At 41.8% G+C, this 26,249-nt stretch overlaps 2 protein-coding genes across 3 annotated transcripts; one reads left to right on the top strand and one right to left on the bottom strand.

Moving 5' to 3' along the window:
* Window positions 1–490: 490 nt before the first annotated feature.
* Window positions 491–12,444, bottom strand: PPIL3 (peptidylprolyl isomerase like 3). Of its 2 annotated transcripts, XM_024214073.2 has the most exons (7): window positions 12,358–12,444; window positions 10,689–10,734; window positions 9,004–9,078; window positions 7,445–7,538; window positions 6,634–6,701; window positions 6,011–6,129; window positions 491–942 (listed from the first exon to the last, which is right to left on the bottom strand). In XM_024214073.2, exons 2-7 carry the CDS (start codon window positions 10,689–10,691, stop codon window positions 816–818), a joined length of 486 nt encoding a protein of 161 aa, XP_024069841.2. In that variant the 5' UTR covers window positions 10,692–10,734; window positions 12,358–12,444; the 3' UTR covers window positions 491–815. The 2 variants fall into 2 exon arrangements, with proteins under 2 accessions (XP_024069841.2, XP_024069842.2); XM_024214074.2 differs by lacking the exon at window positions 9,004–9,078.
* Window positions 12,393–25,374, top strand: NIF3L1 (NGG1 interacting factor 3 like 1). Its single transcript, XM_024214070.3, has 7 exons — window positions 12,393–12,471; window positions 13,811–14,254; window positions 16,689–16,854; window positions 17,929–18,055; window positions 18,522–18,660; window positions 21,649–21,732; window positions 24,228–25,374. Exons 2-7 carry the CDS (start codon window positions 13,819–13,821, stop codon window positions 24,410–24,412), a joined length of 1,137 nt encoding a protein of 378 aa, XP_024069838.1. The 5' UTR covers window positions 12,393–12,471; window positions 13,811–13,818; the 3' UTR covers window positions 24,413–25,374.
* The last annotated feature ends 875 nt before the right edge of the window (window positions 25,375–26,249 follow it).

Raw genomic sequence — 26,249 nt, forward strand, 5'->3', positions numbered from 1 at the left:
AATAAGAAGAGGGCAGCATTATCTCTTGTAAATGTAAACAAACTTGTTTGTCTTAGTAATTGGCTGAACAAGAAGTAGGACTCATTGGACTTGTAGGCTCTAAAGTTTTACATTGTTTTGATTTTGAGTGCCGTTATGTAACAAACAAACAAACAAAAAAAATCTATATTTGCAGGTTGCACTTTCACCACAAAGAGATTGCACTACAATACTTGTATGAGGTGAATTAAAAATACTATTTTTTGTTTATCATTTTTACAGTGCAAATATTTGTAATAAAAAATAATATACTCTATATTATGTGCTGTAATTGAAATCAATATATATGAAAATGTAGGAAAACATCGAAAATATTTAATACATTTCAGTTGGTATTCTAGTGTTTAACAGTGTGATTAAAACTGTGATTAATTGCAATTAATTTTTTAAATCACGATTAATTTTTGAGTTAATTGCATGAGTTAACTGCGATTAATCCACAGCCCTAATTTTAACTGATGTTATATTAAGACAAAAAACAAAGGATTGAAAAAAATATATTTTTAAAAAGATTCTTTCCCCTTTATCTTAAATGTACAAAAAGTAAACTAAAAGTTCACAATCAGAGCCTTGGCAGATTGTCTGGAATAGCTAGAACTAGAAGAGCCAGTTTGAGGCACCCCTTTGGATCCTGCCTGATGCTGGCAGCTCCTGAAAGTCCTGCATTCAAGCAGTAAAGGTCTGATCCAAATTGACACCTTTTTAGTGTCACTTCAATACTATGATTAGCAGTCAGTCTGACCAGCTTCTCAGGAATCTGTCCAGGCACTTTATGTCTATGAAGCCAAAGGGTTGGCATGAATTGTGACGTCCTTAATGTGAACATCGTTAAGAGGTCGGTAGGTTTTCTCATTCACCGGTAGCTTCTCCAGCTCATCTAGGGTCTCCAGACCATCAATTACCCTGGAAAGAAAGCAGAACAATCATGAGAATTCTCTTGTAATGAAAGGCCCACCTTTCTTTTCATAGTCTAGGTACTCCAAAGCACTTTACAGTGAATTAAGGTACCTGCAATGCAAGGACTGAGTAAGGAAGTAAGATAGCCATTATGAGTTTACTAGTAGTAAACTCATATGATGTCCCTTGGACATCATAACCTATTGTGAAAGAGAATTTTGAGTGGCCACATATGACTCTTGGGAGGGTGCCACAGTCCTTTTAATTTCCACTTGGGTAGCCAGAGAGATCTAATGTTCCATTTAAAGGATGCTCCTTTGCCCTGCCCTGTCAACACTTAATATGACACCCCAACTGGGTTATGATTTTTCCTCCCCACAAACAGGATACAAGTAACTCCCATTGACTTTGCAATATCACAATTCATCCCAACCCTTTCACTCCATAGCTATAAAGTGCCTGAGAGGATTCCTGAGAGGTTGGTCAGACTGATCATGGCATTTAAAACTACACTAGCAAGATACTCATCAAACTGGACTTCACTGGGAATTACTCATGTCCTCTGACTGGGGAATCAGCCCCCAGATGACAGATTCTAATCAATAATGTTCTGACACAGAGGCAGGAGTGGTACTAACAGAACCACTACTGACCACATAAATCTGATAGCTCTGGGACAGCCTAGATACTGATTTACTGCAGGATAAATTTAGAGGTAGAGTTTATACTTCTGGGTTTCTGTCCAAGCTGGAAAGGTGACATGAGAAAGCAACTTAACACTAACAGACACCTTACAACTTTTTAAACAACTGTTACTCTGACCATCTGAGAAAGAGGTAAGGAAACATCCAAAACACTATGAGGACAACATCAATATAAACACCATGTTTCTCTGGAATACTTGTAACAACAGTAGGTAAAAAAGTAACACCTATGCGTAGTTGACTATAACTGAAAGATCACAGGAAAAAAATATTGATTTCAATGCTGGAAGTTTATTTTGTGCATTTGGCCTCACTTTGTGTAATTTCCCCTGTATAGTCATAGAATCATAGAATATCAGATTTGGAAGGGACCTCAGGAGGTCATCTAGTCCAACCCCCTGCTCAAAGCAGGACCAATCCCCAACTAAATCATCCCAGCCAGGGCTTTGTCAAGCCTGACCTTAAAAACCTCTAAGGAAGGAGATTCCACCACCTCCCTTGGTCACCCATTCCAGTGCTTCACCACCCTTCTAGTGAAAAAGTTTTTCCTAATATCCAACCTAAACCTCCCCCACTGCAACTTGAGACCATTACTCCTTGTTCTGTCATCTGCTTCCACTGAGAACAGTCTAGATCCATCCTCTTTGGAACCCCCTTTCAGGTAGTTGAAAGCAGCTATCAAATCCCCCCTCATTCTTCTCTTCTGCAGACTAAATAATCCCAGTTCCCTCAGCCTCTCCTCATAAGTCATGTGCTCCAGCCCCCTAACCATTTTTGTTGCCTTCTGCTGGACTCTTTCCTATTTTTCCACATCCTTCTTGTAGCGTGGGGCCCAAAACTGGACACAGTACTCCAGATGAGACCTCACCAATGCCAAATAGAGGGGAATGATCATGTCCCTCGATCTGCTGCCAATGCTCCTACTTATACAACCCAAAATGCTGTTAGCCTTCTTGGCAATAAGGGCACACTGTTGACTTATATCCAGCTTCTCGTCCACTGTAACCCCTAGGTCCTTTTCTGCAGAACTGCTGCCTAGCCACTTCGTCCCTAGTCTGCAGCAGTGCATGAGATTCTTCCATCCTAAATGCAGGACTCTGCACTTGCCCTGGTTGAACCTCATCAGATTTCTTTTGGCCCAATCCTCTAATTTGTCTAGGTCCCTCTGTCCCTATCCCTACCCTCCAGCATATCTACCACTCCTCCCAGTTTAGTGTCATCTGCAAACTTGCTGAGAGTGCAATCCACGCCATCCTCCAGATCATTAATGAAGATATTGAACAAAACCGGCCCCAGGACCAACCCTTGGGGCACTCCGCTTGATACCGGCTGCCAACTAGACATGCAGCCATTGATCACTACCCATTGAGCACGATGATCTAGCCAGCTTTCTATCCACATTATAGTCCATTAATCCAGCCCATACTTCTTTAACTTGCTGTCAAGAATACTGTGGGAGACCGTATCAAAAGATTTGCTAAAGTCAAGGAATAACACGTCCACTGCTTTCCCCTCATCCACAAAGCCAGTTATCTCATCATAGAAGGCAATTAGGTTAGTCAGGCATGACTTGCCCTTGGTGAATCCATGCTGATTGTTCCTGATCACTTTCCTCTCCTCAAAGTGCTTCAAAATTGATTCCTTGAGGACCTGCTCCATGATTTTTCCAGGGACTGAGGCGAGGCTGACTGGCCTGTAGTTTCCCAGATCCTCCTTCCTCCCTTTTTTAAAGATGGGCACTACATTAGCCTTTTTCCAGTCATCTAGGACCTCCCCAGATCGCCATGAGTTTTCAAAGATAATGGCCAATGGCTCTGCAATCACATCCGCCAACTCCTTTAGCACCCTTGGATGCAGTGCATCCGGCCCCATGGACTTGTGTTCATCCAGCTTTTCTAAATAGTCCTGAACCACTTCTTTCTCCACAGAGGGCTGGTCACATCCTCCCCATACTGTGCTGCCCAGTGCAGTAGTCTGGGAGCTGACCTTGTTCATGAAGACAGAGGCAAAAAAAGCATTGAGTACATTAGCTTTTTCCATATCCTCTGTCACTAGTTTGCCTCCCCCATTCAGTAAGGGGCCCTCACTTTCCCTGACCACCTTCTGGTTGCTAACATACCTGTAGAAACCCTTCTTGTTACTCTTAACATCCCTTGCTAGCTGCAACTCCAAGTGTGATTTGGCCTTCCTGATTTCACTCCTGCATGCCTAAGCAATATTTTTATACTCCTCCCTGGTCATGTGTCCAATCTTCCACTTCTTGTAAGCTTCTTTTTTGTGTTTAAGATCAGCAACAATTTCACTGTTACGCCAAGCTGGTCGCCTGCCATATTTGTCAGTCAGCTTCACCAGTTTGTGTGGGTCTTTCACAGAGCAAACAGGGAACAGAAATCATTTTTTAAAATAGGAAAATATGATGGTAAATTCCACAAAAATTAACAGGCGCTAGTAGTACCTGAAATTGCTTTCATTTTCATTTTCTAAATAAACTTGATTTCAGGATGAGGATGTACCTTTAACATCTCTGTTGTCTATTTAGAAGCTGTCTGCTGAGTTTATCTAATTTGACTAAGACAAAGCTAAAAACTAAATGAGGATGAGATCACTATAGCACCCATACTTTTTCCACTGCCGTTATTACCCAGTCTTTCCATCACTTTGATAAAGAGCTCTAGCTTACCATGGTTGCTCAGTGTGCTGTAAAACTGTGCAGCCAGTGTTGACTGGTATGGGTATGATGCCTATTGGGGCAATCTGGTAAAACAAATCCACCCTTTATGGTTTTTTGTTGTTGCTGTTGTAGTTGTAATTTACTCATTTCCAAGTAACTCCCTCTCACTAAGCAATGGTAACAGTATTTTTCAGGGAGGGTTGGGGGGGGGGGAAGACCTTGGAAGGCATGGCATGTGCCCTTGCCAACCACAGTGCCAAAGCCACCTTGAAACGTATGTGCCCTTTAGGGACTTGTTTTTGTGTGTGTTTAAGGAGGTGATGTGGTTAGAAAAAAAGTTTGGAGCACTAAGTCACTAGAAAAACTCATGATTTAAATATTACATAAAGGGAGACAACCCACCCCACCCCCCCAAAAAACAGTAGTGTCTATCTGTTTTGATGATGTAGAAAAAGCAACTGAAGCAGTATGAGACTTCTATCAGTTGAGCAATTTTAAATGCAAAGGGAGATAAAGCAGTGTTTCTCCTAACAGTTTCATCCCCCAAACTCTTAGGATAAATTCATGAAGCCTCACTTCATGTGAATAAATTAAATATTCAGCTCTCAAAAACATCCCATGCTGGTTTATTTTTCCCTTTAAAATAAAAAGGAGGACTGGTATGCAAAATTGTAGTGGTGACCAAAGAGGGAAATGCTACAAACCAAAAGAGAGAAACTTACAAAGACACCGTCAATACTAACAGGCCCCAAGTTGGACCTACTTTTTTCTTTTCAATTTGTATATATAGTCCTTGTAATTCTTTAAAGTTTCATCCCCCCAAAATGCCACGCATATCAGTGCTCTTTCCCAAAAGAAATATATGCCAGTAGCCCCCTAGCACTCATTAACAGGACCAACAATAATTCACAGGGTTTTTTTCCTTTTTCTATTCAACCTGAGTGTCAGATTCCATGGAAAGCTACTCTTTGATACATATTTTAAAGGAAAGTTTCAGTTTTAGTAAGTTAGTTTAAATCTCTGACTTCTGAGTTCTCTTGGGGCCATCAACATGTACGTTCTTATCTCTCAGAAGCTAAAATAAGCCCAATAGCAGTATAATTGGACTTACAGTGTAGCTGGTAAAGCACACACGGTGTACCAAAAATATGCCATTCAGACCCTCATTGCACAACATAAGACAAGAAAAATAATTAGAGGTCCAATCCTACAAGCAAGTCTATTTAATTCAGTGTGACTACTTGGGAGAGAAAAGGGTTTGCAGATCAGGCTACACATTTGTAATGCTATAATTTATAAAAATTTTCCATGAAAAATTAATTGCAGTACATTTCGTAAAATATTGACTTGTGGTAGAATTACTTCATTCTGTAATTTCTATATCTTGAGACTCTCACTGGCTGTGTCCACGAACAATTCTACATAATAAACTAGTGTGTGCCTGGGTGATAAAGATATTCAGCTATTTTAAAGGGGCAATTATAATAAAAAATGAAAAATACATTGCTTGTGTCTTTTAAAATACAGTACAACAAAACTTATGTAGTATCTAAAGAAGTCAGTCACAGTTCACACTTATGTAGCCAAGACTTTTACAGGTTTCTGCTGTAACAGGACTATATGTTTCCACTACAGTTGCCCTGATGTATCCTTGCCCTTCACACTGTATCATGAGGAGGCACACTGCTGGGTCACTTACTTCCCAAAGACAGTATACTTCATATCTAGGTGTGGCTGTTTGCCATATGTAATGAAGAACTGAGATCCATTGGTGTTTGGGCCATTGTTTGCCATGGAAACGACACCACGGACACTGTGCTGAAAGAGAAGTAGAAATGGAAGAAAATGCATACATACGTATTCTGTGAATGCATGACTGCAGCCAACAGCCAGGGCTTAGTTACCTAACATTCTGACTCCCAATCTTTATTAAAATATACAACAAAATCTGACTCCCTCCCAGTTGCCAAAACCCTCCTTCATGATCCGCAACTAGCCCCTCAGATCTGACTCTACCACATCAAATGCCTCCCTTTCCCCCTCCCAAGGATGCATGACAACACCTTAGACCAATACAAAACTTCCCCATCTAACCCTCCACAGAGAGAAGCACCCCTAACTCTAAATTCCCCAAACTACTGAAACTCTCCAGTATCCCACTTCAATAACAAGCCTCCTATTCTCTTACTGTGGGCATGGACTTTAACATATTTTCTAAACGGTCATTTAATCCCAGTACTACGCAACGTTGATCATCTCTTGCTCTTGAAAATGAATTCATGTGAAGAAACAACAAAAGTATATTGAAGAGCACAGAAATACCTTTAGGTGTTCACTGTATTCATCTTCAAATTTCCTGCCCCAAATGCTGTTACCTCCTTTCCCAGAGCCTGAGGAAGTAGTGACAGGGATGGATTACTTTCTTCTCAGGGTTGAGAAAGAATCTCTAATCACAGTCATTTTCAGAAAAATTTGAACCAGAATATTGGTATCTTAAGTTACAGTTAAAACTCTAGATAGACTGTAAGCTGCCTGAGGCAGGGAATCAAGTTTTCATGTGTGTGTTAGGTGCTGTACAAACAACGAGGACCTGATCCTAATTGGGACATATGGGTGCTACTGCAATTTAAATAAATAATAACAGAGCAGGAGAACAAGAGACTGAGATAGTCCCAAATTCAAATCAATATGATGGCAAACAGCAATAGAAGTGAACAAGACTTTCCTTTAAATAGCAGACACTTTCTGGATCATAGTCCTAAATGCTACACAGACAGTGTTCAGAGGCACTGTGACCTGGTCACAAGCATGGAAAACAGGAATCTCTGCATTCAAATGCTGGATCTCCCACTGATTAGCTGTCAAATCATGGCAAATGAGCATGGAGATAATACCAGGCACAGAATGTTGATTGAGAGGATTAAAATTTGTACAGTGAGTTGAAGATATAATTAGCTTATGACTAGTATTAATATTTTAAATCCAGAGTGAATAGCAACTTATCTGAAATCTTTCCATAGAAAAGTACCCAGATCATGAAAGTCTCTCTCATCAGTACAGTGTTGTGTTACTTATCTTGCCTCCCACCTTTGAAAAAGGGCTCAATATACCAGACATTGATGGAAGGATTTACCTGTTGGATCCCCTGTCTGCACCATGAATCCTTTGATATTCCGATGAAATATGCAGCCATTGTAGTAGTTACTAGCACAAAGAGCCAGGAAGTTCTATAGGAAGAGCAAGAGTGCTCATTAAGAAGCAGTCCAGAAGTAACATGTTCTGTGCTGGACACCTTATGTTATTCTGAGAGGAATGCTCAAGGGTGACAGGATTAAAATTAACCCTTCCAGCTTTGGTTTGTATTGTGAGCGTATTATGCTATCACTCTATTATCTCAGACTGCTTCTGGTTATTGAAATACATTTTTTTAAAAAAGTCAGTTCTCCATGATCCCTCATTACCTCCCCGTTATTCCTCAAAGACTTACCAAAAATACAAACTGTGCCAGTAACAATAAAAAGTAGACTGAAACCTTTTACACCAAAACAATGCATCAGGATTGGTGGTTTTCTACATATACTATATAGAGGGGAAAAAAATATCTAATGGACACAAATAGTTCGTCACATTACATGAAAAAAACAGTCCTCTATATAGTCCAGTGTTTTATTTATATTCAGACAGGGACTGCTCAAGACTAATTTAGTAAAAGGCAAAGTTTTGCAAAAAAAGATAAATTATAAAAAAAAACCAACAACAACCACCCAGAAAAAAGGTAAGATGGACAATTTTTTCCCCTCTCTCTCCCTTTTTGTTTTTAAACTCATTTTATCTTTTTTATTCTTCCATGTACACTGGTAACAGAACGTTACAAAGTGGGGTCACTTGTTAGGAAGCTGAGTTAGATAGAGGGTCCTATAAACCTATTTTCATAGATAGGCTCCTATTCTGCAAAGATTTATATGCGTACTTAACTCTAGGAGCTGTGAGTAGTCTAACTGAAGTCAACTGAACTACTCTTGCTGCTTAAAATTAAGCATGTGTAAATATTTTTGGGTTCAGGGCCATAATTAGGAACATAAGAAATGCCATACTAGAGACTATTTTTAATCCCGCTCCTGTTATTATGGCAGCGGGTCCTGTGGGACTCATGGGATCCTGGTCCCACTGCAGGGTCCTACACTAGTCTCCCGCAGGTCAATCTAGTCCAGTATCCCATCTCTGGTAATGGCCAGTATTAGATACTAAAGAAGAAGGTGCAAGAAGCCCCATCATGAGCAATTATGGAATAATTTGCCCATAGAGGAGTTTTCTTCCTAATCCTTGACAGTGGTTAGTTTATGCCTAGAAGCATGAAGGTTTACATCTTTTATACATTTGTATCCTGTCTAACACAATAGTGTTTTCATTTTCCATATAAATGTCTAATCTTACTAAACTCTTGGCTTTAATGATATCTTATGGCAATGAATTCCACAGGTTAATTATGCACTGTATGAAAAGTTCTCACGGTATAAGTTTTATATTTGTTCCTTTTCACATTCACTGAATGTTCTCATATGATGCAAAAGGATAAATGGAAACATCCCAAATTTACTTTCTCTATGCCATTCATTATTTTGTTTCTATCATGTCCCATCTTATTAGTCTCCTTTCAATACTAAACAGTCCCAGTCTTGTCATATTACTCACTTCACAGGCCTTAGGTGTTCGCTCACAGAATATCTCTATTTTAATATCTCCCACATCAGTGTGCAGTGTGACAGCCTGAGGGTGAAGGGAAAAAAAATTAAACCAGAATTTTGACTCAAAATCAAAGACTGAGAGCCACTAACTCTGCTCTATTCACTAGTCACCCTGGGAATATAAATGCATTTCCATTTCCAGCTAACTGTCTGTGTATGTGAAGTTAAGATGGAGACCAAAATCTGGATTTGTTCCTAAATTAAGCGAATTCCCTGAGCCCGTATGCATGGGATCTCATAGACACAAAAAAGCTGAACTGCATCCAGAAGTTAGTTTAAAAAAAAGTTGTCAGTAAAACTGAGAACAAGTATAAAAGATTAATGCTCAGAGCTTTTCTCGTGCTGTCGCCAAGCATCACTCTGAGGAGAGAGACTGTGTCCCATGGACCTGCTCACATCCCCAGTGAAGTCAACAGGAAGAGATTGGACCTCATGTGAATAAGGCCCGTAATTAAAAAGAACTAACAAGGTATTCTTCAGAGTAATAACAAAGCTCAGCTGCATATATGTTTTCCATCTCTGTGAACCAGACCAACACAATCAGCTCAAAGATGACAGAAAAAATAGCCTAGTCAGTTATATCTTGGCACAGCCATGCTGGAGACCCAAGTTTCTCCCAGTTTCATTCCATGAGATGGTAGTACATGCACTCAGTCAGTCTATAGTAGAAGGAACAAGTGCCTCATGTCACTGTCTTGCAATCTTTCTGGTTGAGTTAGCATGGATGGACTGCAAAAGTGTCCTATATAGTCCTCCCTCGGAAAGATGGTGGCTGAAAAGCGCAATTTTCTTCTCAAGGATTAGTAAATGATGTGAAGTATTCAGTTGAAAGGGGAAAAAAATGAGTGTCACTCACATGAGTCAGTCTGTGCTCTGGATTATTCACAATGTATTTTGTGTATATGAGAGGGAATGTTGATTGGGGTTTTGAAAATAAGCAATGGGATACATCAGTTTTCAGACAGATGGGTGTGCCAGTTATCCAAGTGTTACACACAACGCTATCATTCCTCTCCTCACCCAGATCACAAAATCACAGCACTTACATTGAAAGAACTATATTAATGTGGTGACAAAGCATCACACTTACTAGTAGAGACATACATGTACAGAAAAAATTACAAAACCAATGTTCTGTGGTGCATGTTTTCCATACTTGACATAGAAAGAAGGGAAGACAATTGGCTGGGATCTCTATGGAGCCACAATAAAAGAAGTTTGTGTATCTATCTTGTTTGAGAAATGCAACCTTACACTTCATTTCTTGGATTTAAATTTTTTTCATTTTTTAAACTCTAACATTCTTATGTATTTACACCCTTAACACATTTTTATGTGGGAATAGAGACCAAATGAGATGACCAAAATCATTATCCAAACCAGAATTTGAATTTAGTGCTCTAGCAGTAGAAAGCTAATGCACTACCTAATCTCATGAAATAGTAAAACTGACATATTCCCTTTTCCACGGGCCACTGGACAGAAATCAATTAAATGGGTAGCTGAGCTTTACATCACAAGTTCTTTACAATAAACTAAATTGTGGGATTATTTGGGATACAGAGCTGCTGTCCAGTTCTCAATACTAGATTCACAAAATTTAAAAATATATCTAAAAACTGCCTGTCTCACCATGTCTTTTTGTCAGGAGCCCAAAGCAGACAGGTCAGATGGTTTCCTGCAAAGAAAACATGTTTATTTTAGTTTTTCTTCACCACCTCCTTTAAAAATTCTAAAATCTTTTAGGTTGTCAATTAAATTATACAAGTGATTGCACCATGGATTTTTACAGTAGTGTTCATATCAACCTGTTCATAAGCACTTTATGTATATTACATAACTACCCACCACTTAGAGAGCTAGAAATTAATAGAACAAAGTATTTTTATAAACAAATCAATATATAGAAAAAAACTTCCATATGATGAGAGTCTGCAGAGATTGCAACTGTTCAATATGAATCTTCTCTCTAAAGATTTTTAAAGCCAAAAGGGACCATTATGATCTAGTCTGCCCTCCTGCATAATACAGGCCAAAGAATGTCTCTCAATAATTCCCATCAATCCCATAACTTCTGTTTGAGCTAGAGCATAACTTTTAGTGAAACAGAGATTTAGTCTTAACTTAAAGACTGAAAACAATAGTGAACCCACCACATTTCTAGAAAACCATTGGAACAATTTTAATTAGTCACTGTTAAAAATGTGTGTCTGCTTTCTAGTCTGAATCTGTCTAGCTTCAACTTCCAACTCTTAGATCTCATTATGTTTTTTTCTGCTAGTTTAAAGGGCTGTTCACTATAAGAAATCTTCTCCTCATACAGGTACTTGTGAACTGTGAGCAATTCACTTCTTAACCTTTTCTTCAACAAACTACAGATGATTTCTTGAGTACCTCTGCATAAGGAAGGTTTTCGAGACCTCTAATCAGTCTCCTAGCTTTTTTTCTAAATATTTTCCAATTTTTCTGCATCCTTTTTGAAGAGTGGCCAACAGTCTCACTAATGTACAGACATAATACAACCTCCCTACATATGACATTCCCCAGCTCATATATTCCAGGATTGTATTTGTCCTCTTAGCCGCTTATGTGAGTATGGAATTGTGGTTTATTTGGGCATCAGATAAAACATTCTTAAACAACTCTCTATTACCTTTCACATTTTTAAGGTTACATTTCCCCTCCCACACTCAATTATGCTCATAGTTGCTTTCAGCTTTGGGAAAGTGGCCCTTTTAAAGCACCCAGTATAGTAAATAGCTATTTCTAGTGGTCAGGACAATGTTGATTGCACATAAACGAAATTCGGCTGTGATCACTTGCACCCAAGTAACTACCAATGTAATGTTCAGGGATCAATTCCCGTTAGCCCCTCAGCATGAAGTCTGATATCGAGCTACCCAGGGTCTGTTATCCTGTTATCCATCAGGACTTTTGAGAGCAACCACCCATCACAAGCCATGGTTAGAAAATGGAGGAAGGGCCCAGCCCGCTCCCGCCTCAGACAGGGCTGACTAGTACTACGGGGTCCAAAGACAAAGCGGCTCAGCCTGAGAGCGAGGGCTGGGCAGGGGGGCCAAGCCCTTAACGAGGCTCTACGGGGCTGCGCCCCAGCGCCTCCCGTCCCGTGCCAGCCGAGCGCCAGCCGAGGCTCGCAGGCCCCGCCGCTCGGCACGGGGCAGGAGCTGGTCAGCCCAGCTGAGGGGCCGCTGCAGGGGAACTGGGGCCTCCGGCCCGGCTACCCCGGCGCCCCGGGCGCAAGGAGGGGCCCAGCCCCCGAGCGCCGCAGCCGCCCGCTCACCTGCTTCCCGCGCTCGGAGCAGGCCCCGCCGGCACAGCGGAAGGGGCCGCTTCCCAGACGGACCAGGGCGGGGGCGCTGTTCAGTGAGGCGCCGCCAGTCTCAGCCGGGCCGAGGTAGGTGGGTCCCCGCTGCCCCACGGCGGGGGCTGCCGGGCCGGATCTTGGGGGCTGCCCTGCCTGGCAGTGGCGGGGGACGTGCCTGCCTGAGGCGCCCGCTCCCGCACAGAGGCGCAGACGCTGCCCCAAGTGAGGGCTGTCAGCGCGGCCGGGCTGGCGCCGGAGGTCATAGCGCCCTTCCCCGTGGCACCTGGGCTGCAAATTGAACAAACTGGCCCGAGCAGGAGCCCTCGCCTGGGGGCAGGGGCGGAGCCCACACTCTCTGCCATAGCGTCTTCCCTGGCTCTGCTCCCTACAGAAACCCTGGCTCCCCAGACCTGCCAGTGGCCTCCCTACGGTGGCATAGCCACAGCTTGTCCTACCTAACCAGTGTTGCTAGATCAGTTAGCTTTTCTAGGCCTTATGGGTGTGCAGTAAAACCATGGGAACATGGCCGAGCCTGCCCCATCTTCCCCAGACTGCAGAGAGCCTGAAACAGTAGTTCAGCAGGGTACCATTGTGCTGCTAACCCCCGTGTTAAAGGAGTGTGAAAGTAGAGAAAGGAAGACTAGTTCCAACACTAGAAGATGAAGTAAAAGTCTATCTTTATGATGGGGTTTGCAAAGTCAGCCTTAAGATTTTCAAAGACATTGAGCTGAGAGAAGGATTGTTCGGCCCATGACTTGCTATTTAAGTCTGCACAAGACCACAAAAGCTCAGGATCCCAAGTTCTCTTGTGTTGCATATGTTTAAAGTCAGCCCTGGTTGCTTCTATAAGAGTTTTATTAGCGTCTACCTCTATCTCACATGCAGCGTTCATCAGTGTTGGAGAGCAAAGAATGGCACATTTTCTTTCCCCCTGTGGCTAGCAGTTCTTGTTGCAGTTACAGTCTGATCAAAAGCCATGTTGACTTGTCCCCAACATATCATGTTCATCTATGTGTCTGATAATTCTGTTCTTTACTACAGTTTCACCAGTTTGCCTGGTACTGCAGTTAGGCTTACCAGCCTCTAATTCCCAGGATCGCCTCTGCGCCCTTGGCATCCTCCAGTCATCTGGTACAGAGGCCGATTTAAGCGATAGGTTACATACCACAGGTAGTAGTTCCTTCAGAACTCTTGGATGAATACCATCTGGCCCTGGTGACTTACCACTTTAATGTATCAATTTGTTTCAAAACCACCTCTATTGCCATCTCTGTTGAAAAATATTGAATGTGATGCCCAAGTGGAGGTGTTTTCATACCTGAGCTGGACATTGTCCAGTCTGAATGCTCAGATATTGGTGTTTAACTCAGAATTATCTTAAACTTCTTCCCTATCCCCCAACATCCCTAATTATGTTTTGCCTCTTTAGATATATGCATGCTGCTGTCCTGTGTGCACCTCATTCGCCGACCTCTCCAGTGCATCCAGCCTTTGCTTGTCTTGCCTTCACGCTCCTTCATGGATCTAAAAGCTCTAGTTTCCTCCTTGAATGACTTTGCTTCACTCTCTCTGGCTGAAAGCTGGGACAATGTAGGACTACTGGTAGAACCGAGCCCACCCCATACCGTGAGCACACTCTTCCTAACTAATGACCTTACAGAGGACGTAATGCAGGAGGCATTGCAGAAGAAGGCAGATCTTATCCTCTCTTACCACCCACCCATATTCCGAGCACTCAAGCGCATAACATGGAAAACCTGGAAAGAGCGTCTTGTGATCCGGGCTTTGGAAAACAGAGTTGGCATTTACTCTCCACACACAGCATATGATGCCATACCTCATGGAGTCAATAACTGGCTAGCCAAAGGACTTGGTGAGATACCCCTTTTTTAACTGATATTCAATTTAAATTACTCTTTATCAATACAGTGTAAGTCTATGAGGAATGTCTTTATCAATTTTCCCATGTGCTTACATGCATGATTTGAGTTTATTTTTTAAAAAGTGTGTTTTTTTCATAATTTTAAAGTCATCTAAATAATCATATGTTGGTAAATGTTCCAGATAGTTCTAGAAACCAAAGTTAATAAATTAAGTCTCTTATTTATCCACAGAGTAAGCTTTCCCACATTGCATGATAAATATGACTCAGCTCTGACCTAAGAGATAACTTTTAAGGCAGAATTTCCAAACTAGTCTGTGGACCACTGGCTGATCACATAATCTTGGATCTCATCCTTGTTTCCACCTTAGTGAAAAGATGGGAGCTCATGACGAAGTACTTATTTTTTCACCCAAAAAGGACAACATGTATATTTCATATTACATTCTTTAATACTTTTATTTATGTGACCCTCATCACATGGTATCTGAGCTCCTCTGAACCATTGATGGATTTCATCCTTGCAGCATGTCTGGGACATAGGGAAATATTATGGAATTGAGGCGCAGGACAGATTGTCACTTGTCCAAGATCAAACTGGAAACAGGGCATTTTTTTTCACAGGAAGAGTAATTAACCATTGGAAAGAATTGATGAAGGGTTGTAGGTGATTCTCCATCACTAACAATTTTTAAATCAAGACTGGATGTTTTTCTAAAAGATACACTCTAGGAGCTATATAAGGGAGGTTCTATGGCCTGTGTTATGTAGGAGACTAGATGATCTCAGTGGTCCCTTCTGGCCTTGGAATCTATAAATATGCAGGAAGCCTGTGAAGTGAGAACTGAACCTAGGTTTTCTGAGTCTTAGTTCAGTGCCTTGACCATCAGACTGTCCTTCCTACCAAGCAACTGTAAGCAATTGCTATAGTTATCACAGAGAGGTTACGTGATTGGGACTAAAAGGCAAAGTGTTCCACATGCTCATGAATGGTAGGTGTTATTTAATTGGCCAAATGGGTCTCCATAAGGCACTCCAACCAGTACCCAGAGGCAAGTATGCTGACATTTAACACTAGACTAGAAAAAGTACACCTCTACCCCGATATAACACGAATTCGGATATAATGCGGTAAAGCAGTGCTCCAGGGGGGCGGGGCTGCGCACTCCGGCGGATCAAAGCAAGTTTGATATAACGCGGTTTCACCTATAACACGGTAAGATTTTTTGGCTCCTGAGGACAGCGTTATATCGAGGTAGAGGTGTACTAGAAAAATATATTGTAAGGAACAATCCTGCACCAGCTTCTGGGGGAAGAGCCTTATTGGTCTTTTCCATCTGTAATTTCTATAGTTCTATTATTAAGTGTATGAGAACAGAACCATTTGAGCACATTTGGTGTGTAACTTGACTACAACAGTTTAAGCCACAGATCACTGGATGTGCTCTAGTGTCTCCTGGATAATAAGAGTGGTTCCTTTCATATGTTTAGGGTATAAGAACATCACAAGAAACACATCCATTGATACTTAATAAATCATTCTCTCTCCCTCCCTCCTTCCCTCACAGCAATCCTTATTTTAAGTTAGAAAAAAAATAAACTTTCTTCTGTTTTTATAAAGAGTTACAATTGAGTTCTACATGTATGATGCACTCTTGGGGATAGACAAACTTTTGTAAAGTGCAAAGTCTAGCCACTTATACAGTATTTTAGCTACATGAAACCGCCTAGATTTGTATTCTTTACACTGAAAAATGGTTCAGGAATCACTGGTACTATATTTTTGGTAGTTGGCTTTCTGAGGCAGGTGTTTGTACTGTACATCTTTGTGTTTGTACAGTACTTAGCACAATGGCCCCTAGACAATAACACAACACAATGCAAATAATATGTTAGTATTAGCCTACAGGTACTTAAAACAGATTCAGTCCATTGGAGACAGCATGGCTTAGGGGACCACTGTTGGAGTCAGGAGAAGTGGGTTCCAATTCTTTCTCTGCCATTGACTCATTTTGTGACCTGGGACAAGTCACTTCACATCTTAGTGCTTCAGTTTCCTCATCTGTGAAATGGGGATAATAGGCTTACCCACTTTATAAAGCACTTGAGATCTTTAGATTAAAAGCACTAGAAATGCTATTATTATTATTATCATCATCATCATCAAGCTGTTGAACAGGTTACTGTAGACCATAAAAATAAGTTGAGTCCTGTGTCTGACCGTAAACCAGACTTGCAAAATAATTATGGCAATTTACCAACCCAAGAACAAATTCTGCTTTGCCCATAGTGGTGATGATGATGATAAGGAAAAAAATAATGCTATTTTATTCACCTGTCACAAAAATAAAGTCTGCTGTGGTCGAGTGGACCAGTACAATTTTGCAAAGCTGTTAAATTTCTGTACTGCATGTTGTTTTCTCAGGTGTCTGTACCACTGTCCCACTACACCCATCAGTGGCTCCCAGCTACCCAACTGAGGGCACTCACCGAGTGGAATTCAGTGTGGACCATACTGAGCACCTGGAGACAATCCTATCTAGCATGCGAGGGATCCCAGAGATTTCGTCTCTCATTACTCTCCCTGCCAGGTACTGTGCATGGCTCTCTGGTGTTTTCTTCTGTTGCTTTGAAAAGGGAAAGGTGCTTCTTAAGATACAAACTACAATAATGGGAAAGAATATACAGGTGACTATCTAAGGTCTGGATAAGATATTATAACTTCTTATTGAAAGTTTTTACCATTGTGGGATAGTGGACCTTTAAACTGGAGATCGAGATTATTTAACTATTATCAGTTTCTCTGGGAATTCTTCAGGCACTGGTTTTTGTGTTCATAGTTGGTGGACTTTTGGATGCATTTGATAATAAATCTGACTTCCTCAGGTACAGCCTTCTTTGTCAGGACTTAATGAGGGAAGTTATTTAACTTAAAGTGCAGTGACCTCAATAAGGAGATGGGTAATGTGTCAGCAGAATGTGTGGGCCAACTGGTGTGTGGATGTAGTGGGAATAGCTTTTTGTATGAAACTGAACTTTACCTCCAGGTGGAAGCTGAAAAGTGGTCTTAGTGCCATAAGGATACCTTAAAAATCTCATTTTCAAATCCATTTCACAATTTATTTGGAGTGAGAAGAACTGACTGAGCAAGATGGGTGGTCTTTCCTTTTAAAGAAGCCCTTTTTATTACCAAGTGTTGAAATTCCAATCTGCTTTTGTGAGAACAGTGAAAATAACCTTTGTGGAAAAATTTTTAAACATGGATGCTAATGGCATTAAGAGATCAAACAGAACATGTGACCCTTCTGTAGTGTTTCATTGGGCAGAAAGAATTGTGTTCAGTTTGCTCCACAAAGTCTAAATTTAATATTAAGTACAAACTGGGATTAAAGGATGGCTAGTAACTGAAGAAGTTACAGGTACCAGTCCAATTGCAGAGATGGAGAGGAACAATTTTGTCATTCAGTTTGATGGGAACAGTATGGCTTAATTCCCTCATTCCCCTTAAGCTGTATGTTTCTTTTATAGTAGTGTGTTGGGCTGTCACCATGTCTCCTTTTTTCTCTTCTGTGATAGAAAGGATAGAAATAATAATAATAATCCATTAACTAGATTATGAAATTCTTTTTTTCTTAGTAAACACCAAAAATGCTGTTGTTTCTCAGGGCTGAAGGTGAGGAGCAGACACGAGTCAGTTTGAACTGCACCCAGAAGGCGCTGCTGGAGGTGGTGGCATTATTGTCACGGAACAGCCTTCTTTATCACAAGACTGAAATAATGTTATTACAGAAGGTAACAGAATTCACATACCACTTTCTCTTTCCGTTATTGCTTGTGAAAGGCACCAGGTTGATAGCCCTGGAAACAGAAACCCTCTACTCGCAGACCAGAAACAGCACTAGCAGCAGCAATGCAAGTTTCCTTGAGATGCCTCTATCAGTTTGCCTTAACACTGACCTTGAGGGACTTGAAAGCATTTACACTTTCTAAATCTGTGAAAATGGTTTTCTGTGACCTACAGTAGCACTTCAACCAGTATTTAGTGTAGATGTGGCCAATGTGTTACCTAGTCCTTTGGAATATCATATGTATCTTTCTTTTGCAAAGCACTCAAAAACTGACTTTCTATGTTTAATTATTCCTCCTGTACTCAGCACTGTGGTGTCTAGATGTCAGTTCCTGTTAGAGTAAAAGGTGATGTGAACAGCTGCAGTGAGCACATGCACAGTAATTTTTTTAAACTTCTACTTCTACGCAGCCTCTGCTTCCACATACTGGAATGGGACGCCTATGCACGCTGAGCGAGCCAGTCTCCCTGTCAGCCTTGACTGAACGAATCAAAAGCCACCTAAGGCTGCCTTACATACGCCTGGCCCTGGGAACGGGGAAGACATTAGGTAAACAAGTCCACAAGCGTGTTTGATTTTTCCACTATAATTAGTGCCCCATAAACACAAGAAGTAGGTGGGTGGAGTGGTTATTACTGGTGTATTATCTCTCATGTAGGACTGATATGCTTCCTAGTACCAGGTGGGTCTAAAGAAGAACTGGGAACTGGTATTAGTAATTATTATACTACATAAATTCTAGAGCAGGGGTCGGCAACCTTTGGCATGGGGCCCATCAGGGTAATCCGCTGGCGGGCCGCAAGACATTTTGTTTACATTGACCATCCGCAGGCACGGCCCCACGCAGCTCCCAGTGGCTGCAGTTTGCCGTTCCTGGCCAGTGGGAGCTGCGGGAGGCGGCAGCCAGCACATCCCTGCCGCCTGCCACTACCCGCAGCTCCCATTGGCCGGGAACAGCAAACCACAGCCACTTGGAGATGCTGGGGGGGGGGGGGGGGCCTGCGGACGGTCAATGTAAACAAAATGTCTTGCAGCCCGCCAGCGAATTACCCTGACGGGCTGCATGCCAAAGGTTGCCAACCCCTGCTCTAGAAGACTCCTTTTCTAATATAGTCTGAATTTTAACAGTGAATTTTGTGTTACACTGGTTATCACTGTGAGGGAGAGAGCACATAAACAGCATGAGCTGTCTTTTTCCATGAGTTATACAATAGCACCTCCTGTTGAGGAGGCCAAATGATATTTATACAATTGCTTTAAACATGCCTAAAAATCCTAAATAATAAGCAATTTACTACATCCAAACAGTAACAAAACATTAAGCATTTGATTAAGATGCTTACAAGCGAGCTAATCCCAGGGCTGCTTAGACCCATATTGGTTGACTTCAACGTGGTCAGGCAGGTATTAGCAATGAACCCTTTAAGAATTTACTTTTTATACCCTTTCACAAACAAATGACGGTCATTGCCAATTACCGACTTTAGCTAAAAGCCAATTTGAGACAATTTACCCTCATTTTCAGTTTTAAATTAGGTAAGATTTACAGCCTCCTTTTTTTCCCAAGACCTTTCCATTTTTATTTTCTCTGCCGCGCCTTGCTTACCAGCAGAACAATGGGAAGGTTTGGGCTTGTTTTGTTTTTTTTAAAGACAATTTTTGTTTTGTTTTGTTTCTGCAGCTCTTTATTAGTTACTTTTGGAACCATAGGTCCTTTCCACACTACAAGTAATACTAATTATTTTCATAGCCTTCTTTTACTTGCTACTGGGGGCCTTTTCCCTACTAGCCACAAACTATAAAGCAAATATGTTATTTTTTTAACCAATCTTAAGCTAACTTTAATTTGTTTTATTTTATGTTTATCCTACAATATGCATGTTTTGTGGGAGGAGAAATTGAGGCACAGAGAAAGGGACTTGCTCAAGGTCAAACAGCAAATCAGTAGCAGAACCCAGAATACAACTCAGGTTCTCTTGGTCCAGTTACCTGTCCTAAACCCTAACTGCCTCCCTTCAAACAGGATAACTTGTGAGACTGAATAATTGGGAAAGTTTGTTCTTAATTCCTGGTATTGTCTCTGAGAAAGGCAAGTCTTATTAAAAAACTACTGAGATTAGCAGCTGTGTTCCCAAACCATGCTCAGTGTTTTAAAGCCCCTAGTTCAGTGTTCTGTAGACCAGTGGTTTTCAAACTTTTTTCTGGTGACCCAGTAAAAGAAAATTGTTGATGCCCATGACCCAGTGGAGCTGGGGATGAGGGGTTTGGGGTGTGGGAGGGCTCCAGCCTGGGGCAGAGGGTTGGGGTGCAGGGGTGAAGGCTGTGGAGTGGGGCTGGGAATGAGGGGTTCAGGGTGTGGGTGCAGGCTCTGGGCAGGGGGTTGGGATGCGGGAGGGGGCTCCAGGTTTGGGTGGGCTCAGGGCTGGGGCAGGGGGTTGGGGCGCGGGAGGGGGGTCAGGGCTCTGGGCTGGGGGTGCAGGTTCTGGGGTGGGGCTGGGGGTGCAGGAAGGGGCTCTGGGTTTGGGGGGGCTGGGGTAGGGTATTGGGACATGGGCTTACTTTGTGCATCTCCTAGTCAGCGGCACAGCAGAGGTGCTAATGCAGGCTTCCTGCCTCTCCTGGGACCGCGCTGCACCCCGGAAATGGCCAGCAGCAGGTCCGGCTCTTGCTCACAGGCACCGACCCCCAAGCTCCCATTGGCTGGTTCCCGGCCAAGGGGAGTGCAGAGCCAGTGCTTGGGGTGGGGGCAATGCACAGAGTCCCGTAGCCCCCCGCCTAGGAACTGGACCTGCTGCTGGCCTCTTCCAAGGTGCAGCGCGGTGTCAGAACAGGTAGGAACTAGCCTGCCTTAGCCGGGAGGCACCACCAATGGGACTTTTAACGGCCCAGTTGGCGGTGCTGACCAGAGCCGCTGCGACCCAGTGCCTTACATACCGTGATCCAGTACTGGGTCGCGACCCGCACTTTGAAAACCACTGGCGTAGACTGTAATCCTAGGACTCCTACTTAAGTCAGCAGAAGTTGGATGATTATTCATACAGTGATACACAGGAGTGTTAAATTTTGAAAATTCTTTTGTCACCCAAAACATTTTGTTTTCATTGAATGTGGTGTGTGTGATGGGGGAATAGATTAATTGTTCTTACCATATACATATGAGATCATTTTATTCATTACTACTAAGACACTTCAACAGGTGAAAACTAAGCTGCAGTGGTCAACAACCAGCCACTGTGTAGCAATGTGCTGAAAACATTTCCTCTCTTCTCTGCACATCAACTGGAGACGGTTCCTGCTAGTGAGGAGGAGCTGTCCATCCATCACTAGTTTACAAGGACCATGGGTTTTTGCTGCATTCCCAGATAAGTTAGTGGCCCATACGCCTCCTCCAAACTAACATCCCCTCCCAGCACCCAACAAATTTCCATTGGGTGTAAGAGCAAGACATGGGTTAGCACTGCATTTATCTGTATTGAAGCTGGCATCAAGGCTGAGGGGTAGGAAGGGAGTTTAATTGTGGCACTTGCTGTCTTGCAGAAGCCAACGTGAAGGTGGCTGCTTTGTGTGCTGGCTCTGGGAACAGTGTCCTGCAGGGTGTGGAAGCTGACCTCTATCTCACTGGTATGAGACTTCTTGTTCCATACTTATCTTTATAAAATGGTCACTAGAAAGAGCAATCTGATTGGTTGCTGAGGAATCCAGCTGTGAAGAAGAATTTGGTATAATTGCAAAAGGCAAGGAATCAGTTAGTTACTAAAAGAACAAATAAATCCTACAAGCAACAATGCAGGTCCATTGCTAGACTGACCACCTGGTAACCTGATAAAAATGTCAAATGTAGGAAACTTTCTGTTCAAGATTGTAGCCCAGTGTCCATGTGGAATTTGTCAGTCATCCCATTATAGTGCAGATGCTTGTATTAGATGTATATACATGCAAACAATTTAAGTCTAACAAAATTTTGGGCTACGACTTTCTAATCATTAAGAATAAAATGAGATGGGCTTTTGAAATATCTAAATTTAAGAAATAAATAGCAAAAACAAGGCTCCAGTATTGCAACTGAAGGCACATGGGTGCAGGCCTGCGTGGAGCCCCGTTGACTTAAAAGGAGCTCCACACGGTGCAGTTAATTGCAAAGTTCAGGGACTAAATCTAGGAGACCTACAGTAAAAACTTAATCCTATGCTAAGATTCTTAACATAGCATTTTTCTTTAGGAGATGGTTATAATCTAGATTGTAGTAGCTCCCAAAATGTGAGAGGAAGACAGTCTACAACCCCAAAGAGCTTCCATTCTAAAAAGAAAAGTGAAGAGTGGGGGAAGTGACGTGATCAGCGTGAGGCTAGGCATGTGTTTCATTAGCTGGATGTTCATTTGTTGGTTTTGTGTGTTTGTTTAATTTTAAGTGTCTAATTTAAAAATCATGACTTTCTGCCACACTGGTTCCCAGCTTCAATTCCAGCATCCTTACAACCAGTTCTTCCAATATGTGAGCAGTTCACTCTGAAATAAGTAGGTGACTCAGTGTATTGGTGTTGTGGAAGAAGTTAGGAGGATTCTGTAGTCTGCCAGATGGACATGGAACCTCTCCTCTCTTCAGGTTACAACTAGATCTTCCTACCGTTAGATCCAGCTATTAAGTTTTAACTTGTAAACCTGGAAACCCACCACCTTCTGGACTGTGTAGCCCCACATTCCTAAGGCTGGGCAACTCACCTTCATTCTTCCCAACCCGGCTCTCCCAGCACAAAATCCAAACCAAAAGATGCACCTTGTAGAACATGTCACGTTGTTCTAACACACTTTTCAGTTAAACATTTCAAAACATCTGCTAGAATTACTGGTATTACATTAGTGCCTAAAATGTGGTAGGTGCTCTGCAGACATACAGAAAGGCAATTCTATCACATAAGCAAGACAGCCTTGAACAGCCAGTGCTGTGTGAAAAGCAAACTGTCTGGTGTGTTTGCACATAGTCACTGCACTTCCAGTATCTAATATTGCTTTAAATGGTACAGTGGGATACTTGGTGTCTGAAAGACGCTGTGTAAATTCAAGCTCTAACCTCTGGAGGTAGAAAAAGTTCCTCATTGGCTAAATCCTCAGGAGGTCTCTGGATAGTGTCTGGGAAAGATAATTTCAGCCATTGTATGACCATCTAAAATACTGTGTACAATGCTAAAATGTAACTATTATTGTTGACAAAGAACTACATAGTAACGCAGACTCACTTGGAATGATGTCATAGGGTAACTTCCCCCCAGCTAATAAGAGGCTGTGGCTCCAGAAGAGGGTTCTGGGTCAAGAGAGCCTTGCTGGTAAGGGACCTGGACATAACCTTAGTCCATCAACTCCACTTCACTCAGCCCCTTCCCCTTCCAGCTAGAGATGCTGGGGGAATTTGTACAAAAGTTCCAGCTGTGGGTTAAATAAACTAGACCCTGAAGGAGCACTGTTCAGTATACATAAGCCTCACTGGACTTCTGAAGTCCACTAGGGGAAACTGAGGTAGAGACACAATGGTGGTGGTGCTGCCCCAGGCCGGCAGCTGTGCTTTAGGAGTGAGGGCCCTCCATGTAGATGGATTATATAACACGCTGAAAGTTAAACATTTTTAAAAATAGGTTTAAATTATTAGTGCTAAGGGCAGATGTGTTAGAAAACTACATCAGACTATTAGTGTATTATTGAGAATGTCAATTTAAAAATAAGTCTCCACTGGGTGGAAGTGAGGGGAAAAATAGTAAGAGCAAAAATTCCTGCAGAGGTGGGGATTGTGGGGGTAAATACTCTTAAATTTTATGTAATGGAGTGTTTGAGGTCATTTAAAGTAAACAATTCTGTAAAGTTAACATTCATGAATTCTTTAAAAAGAGCACTCTTGTACAGTGGTGGAGTCTATCACAATCTGCACCACATTTCTCCTTTTGAGGGAAATGTATTTCCATAGTTCTCTATAGAACTGTATTCTAGAAAATGGAATAACATAGCATTTTTGCAACACTACTCTTCCACAAGAGCAGAGACTTTTAAAATATATTACTTATAATGAATTACAAAATGATGCAGGTCTAAATGGCTAATCTACATGGTATCTCTTCTCATTATGACAGGAGAGATGTCCCACCATGAAGTACTGGATGCTGTTGCCAAAGGGATAAGTGTGATTCTGTGTGAGCACAGTAACACCGAGCGAGGCTTTCTGTCAGAGCTGCGAGATATGCTGGCTACACACTTAGAGAATAAGATCACCATCATTGTGTCAGAGAGCGACAGAGACCCTCTTCAGGTGGTATAGAAGAAAGCAAGGGTCGCAGCATGGAGTCCAGAGTTTGTGTCCCACACAGACTTAATGCACGTGCAAATTTGATTAATATGCTCTGAACTGGTGCAGTCCAGAATAACTGTACAATACATTCCCCAAAGTGTGAGAGAGGTAAAATATCTGTCAGGTAAAGAATAATGTTAATTTTGGGCTGAAAAACTATTTCCTTAAGTTTACTTCTTGCTGTATTTAGTAGGGATGGGATAATGAGACTGTAACCGAGTAATCCAGCAAGAACAATATAGATTGATAACATCAAGCCTAGGTAGCTTGGTTTCATAGCCCCACCAGTACTAGAATATGTCCCTAATCATTAGTACAAGTGACTTACATTTTAGGGAGTGGAACTCCTGTTAACATTTCATTAACTATTTACAGATTGTTGACTCTAAATACTGCTAATGCACAGCAAACTGTATAAAAAATGTGGAACAAGATTTTTGCATTTGGTACTAATATGTAATCCTTGATGTTGCATTAAGGTTCTTCTATGCACAAGAGTTGGGAAATTCCAACTTGTTCCTTTAACTTTCATTATACATAAGTATCAGTTTCAATTTGTCTCATCTTTATAAAGCAGATTTCTTTACCTATGCTACTAACCCTGCAGGATTACCTACATTGAAGTAATGTCTATTTTTCACCATAAATGTTGAACACTTACTTTATAGTTCAGTAAGGCTTTGAAAATGAAATGAAACTCTTCAGGTTTCACATGTTTGGACTGTAGACAAGCAGGGAGATATTGATATTCAAACTAAAAATGTTTCCAAGACTTTACATTAAAATGGACCCATCCCTGTTTAGTGCATGTAAGAGACTGGACTTAATAAAAATAATCCTCTCTCCTCTGTTGGAGTTAAAGTTGTTTGAGAGGGTAAGGAATTGGATCAGGAAACACTCAGGGGAGCATAGGAGAAACATAGCTGTGTGTATTTTGGAGGTGCATGATGATTTATAGATACCACCTGAGTAGAAGATTGTATTCCTAAGCACTAAGAAATGGAGTGTTTGGAGGGTTTTTTTTTTTTATGAATACATGTAGGTTCTGATTGCATGCTGGTTTGAGCCTTTACCGTGCAGTTGCTTCATGTTTTGAAGCTTCTCAGCAACCATGAAGGGTAAACACCATTTTTTTTTTTTTTTAAATGACAATTGAGCTTTCTTGTGCAACCCTATGTCCAGTAGTAGGGTTTTGAATTAAAACCACCCAGTATCATGACAGCAGGGAAGATGAAGAGTGAATGCCTCCAGCCAGCACTGAGCCTCTCCTGCTGTCCTTTCTTTCTGTAGCAGGAAGCTGAGATTTACGCTCATTCCACTTCCCTGAAGATGGAAACAGTTCTGGTAAATACAGGTCACTTATTTTCACCCTTTTAAAAGCCACCTACCCAAGAATTCTCACACATGGGAATAGTGAAACGTGACTTTCTGAGCAGTGGAGTTGGAATCTAAACACAGCTGCAGATGCCTCTAAGCCAGAATGATTTTAATGTCCTCAGAAAATGGAGACTAGTGCTTAGTGCAGCAAAAAGATGGCCACTGGCACTAGACTCTGCAAACTAGGCAGGGAGGGGTGATTGGGGACCATGACCCTCTTCACAAGGCAGCAGAGGTGCCTACTGCATTTTCAGTGGAAATCCCAGATACTAAGCTTTCCCTGTGCAATGTGCCTGCTTTCACAACACTAGCTGCAGGTGCTCCACTTGTAATACAGCATCCCTACCATGGCCAGTGGCTTTACAGACCCAGTCACGACTTTCCTCATGCATAGTTTGAATGTTGTCATACACCATCCCTACCATGGTCA

Source organism: Terrapene carolina, unplaced genomic scaffold, assembly GCF_002925995.2.
Source record: "Terrapene carolina triunguis isolate 2854851 unplaced genomic scaffold, T_m_triunguis-2.0 Scaffold62, whole genome shotgun sequence".
NCBI classification, from domain to species: Eukaryota; Metazoa; Chordata; order Testudines; family Emydidae; genus Terrapene; species Terrapene triunguis.

Coding starts and splice junctions, on each gene's coding strand:
- PPIL3 (XM_024214073.2), bottom strand. Junction 6,702..7,444: donor GCAGACAGGGGATCCAACAG/GTAAATCCTTCC, acceptor CTACTTCCTCAG/GCTCTGGGAAAGGAGGTAAC. Junction 6,130..6,633: donor AATACAGTGAACACCTAAAG/GTATTTCTGTGC, acceptor CTTCTCTTTCAG/CACAGTGTCCGTGGTGTCGT.
- NIF3L1 (XM_024214070.3), top strand. CDS start 13,819: ATGCTGCTGTCCTGTGTGCACCTCATTCGCCGACCTCTCCAGTGCATC. Junction 14,255..16,688: donor CTGGCTAGCCAAAGGACTTG/GTGAGATACCCC, acceptor TTGTTTTCTCAG/GTGTCTGTACCACTGTCCCA. Junction 18,661..21,648: donor GGGAACGGGGAAGACATTAG/GTAAACAAGTCC, acceptor GCTGTCTTGCAG/AAGCCAACGTGAAGGTGGCT.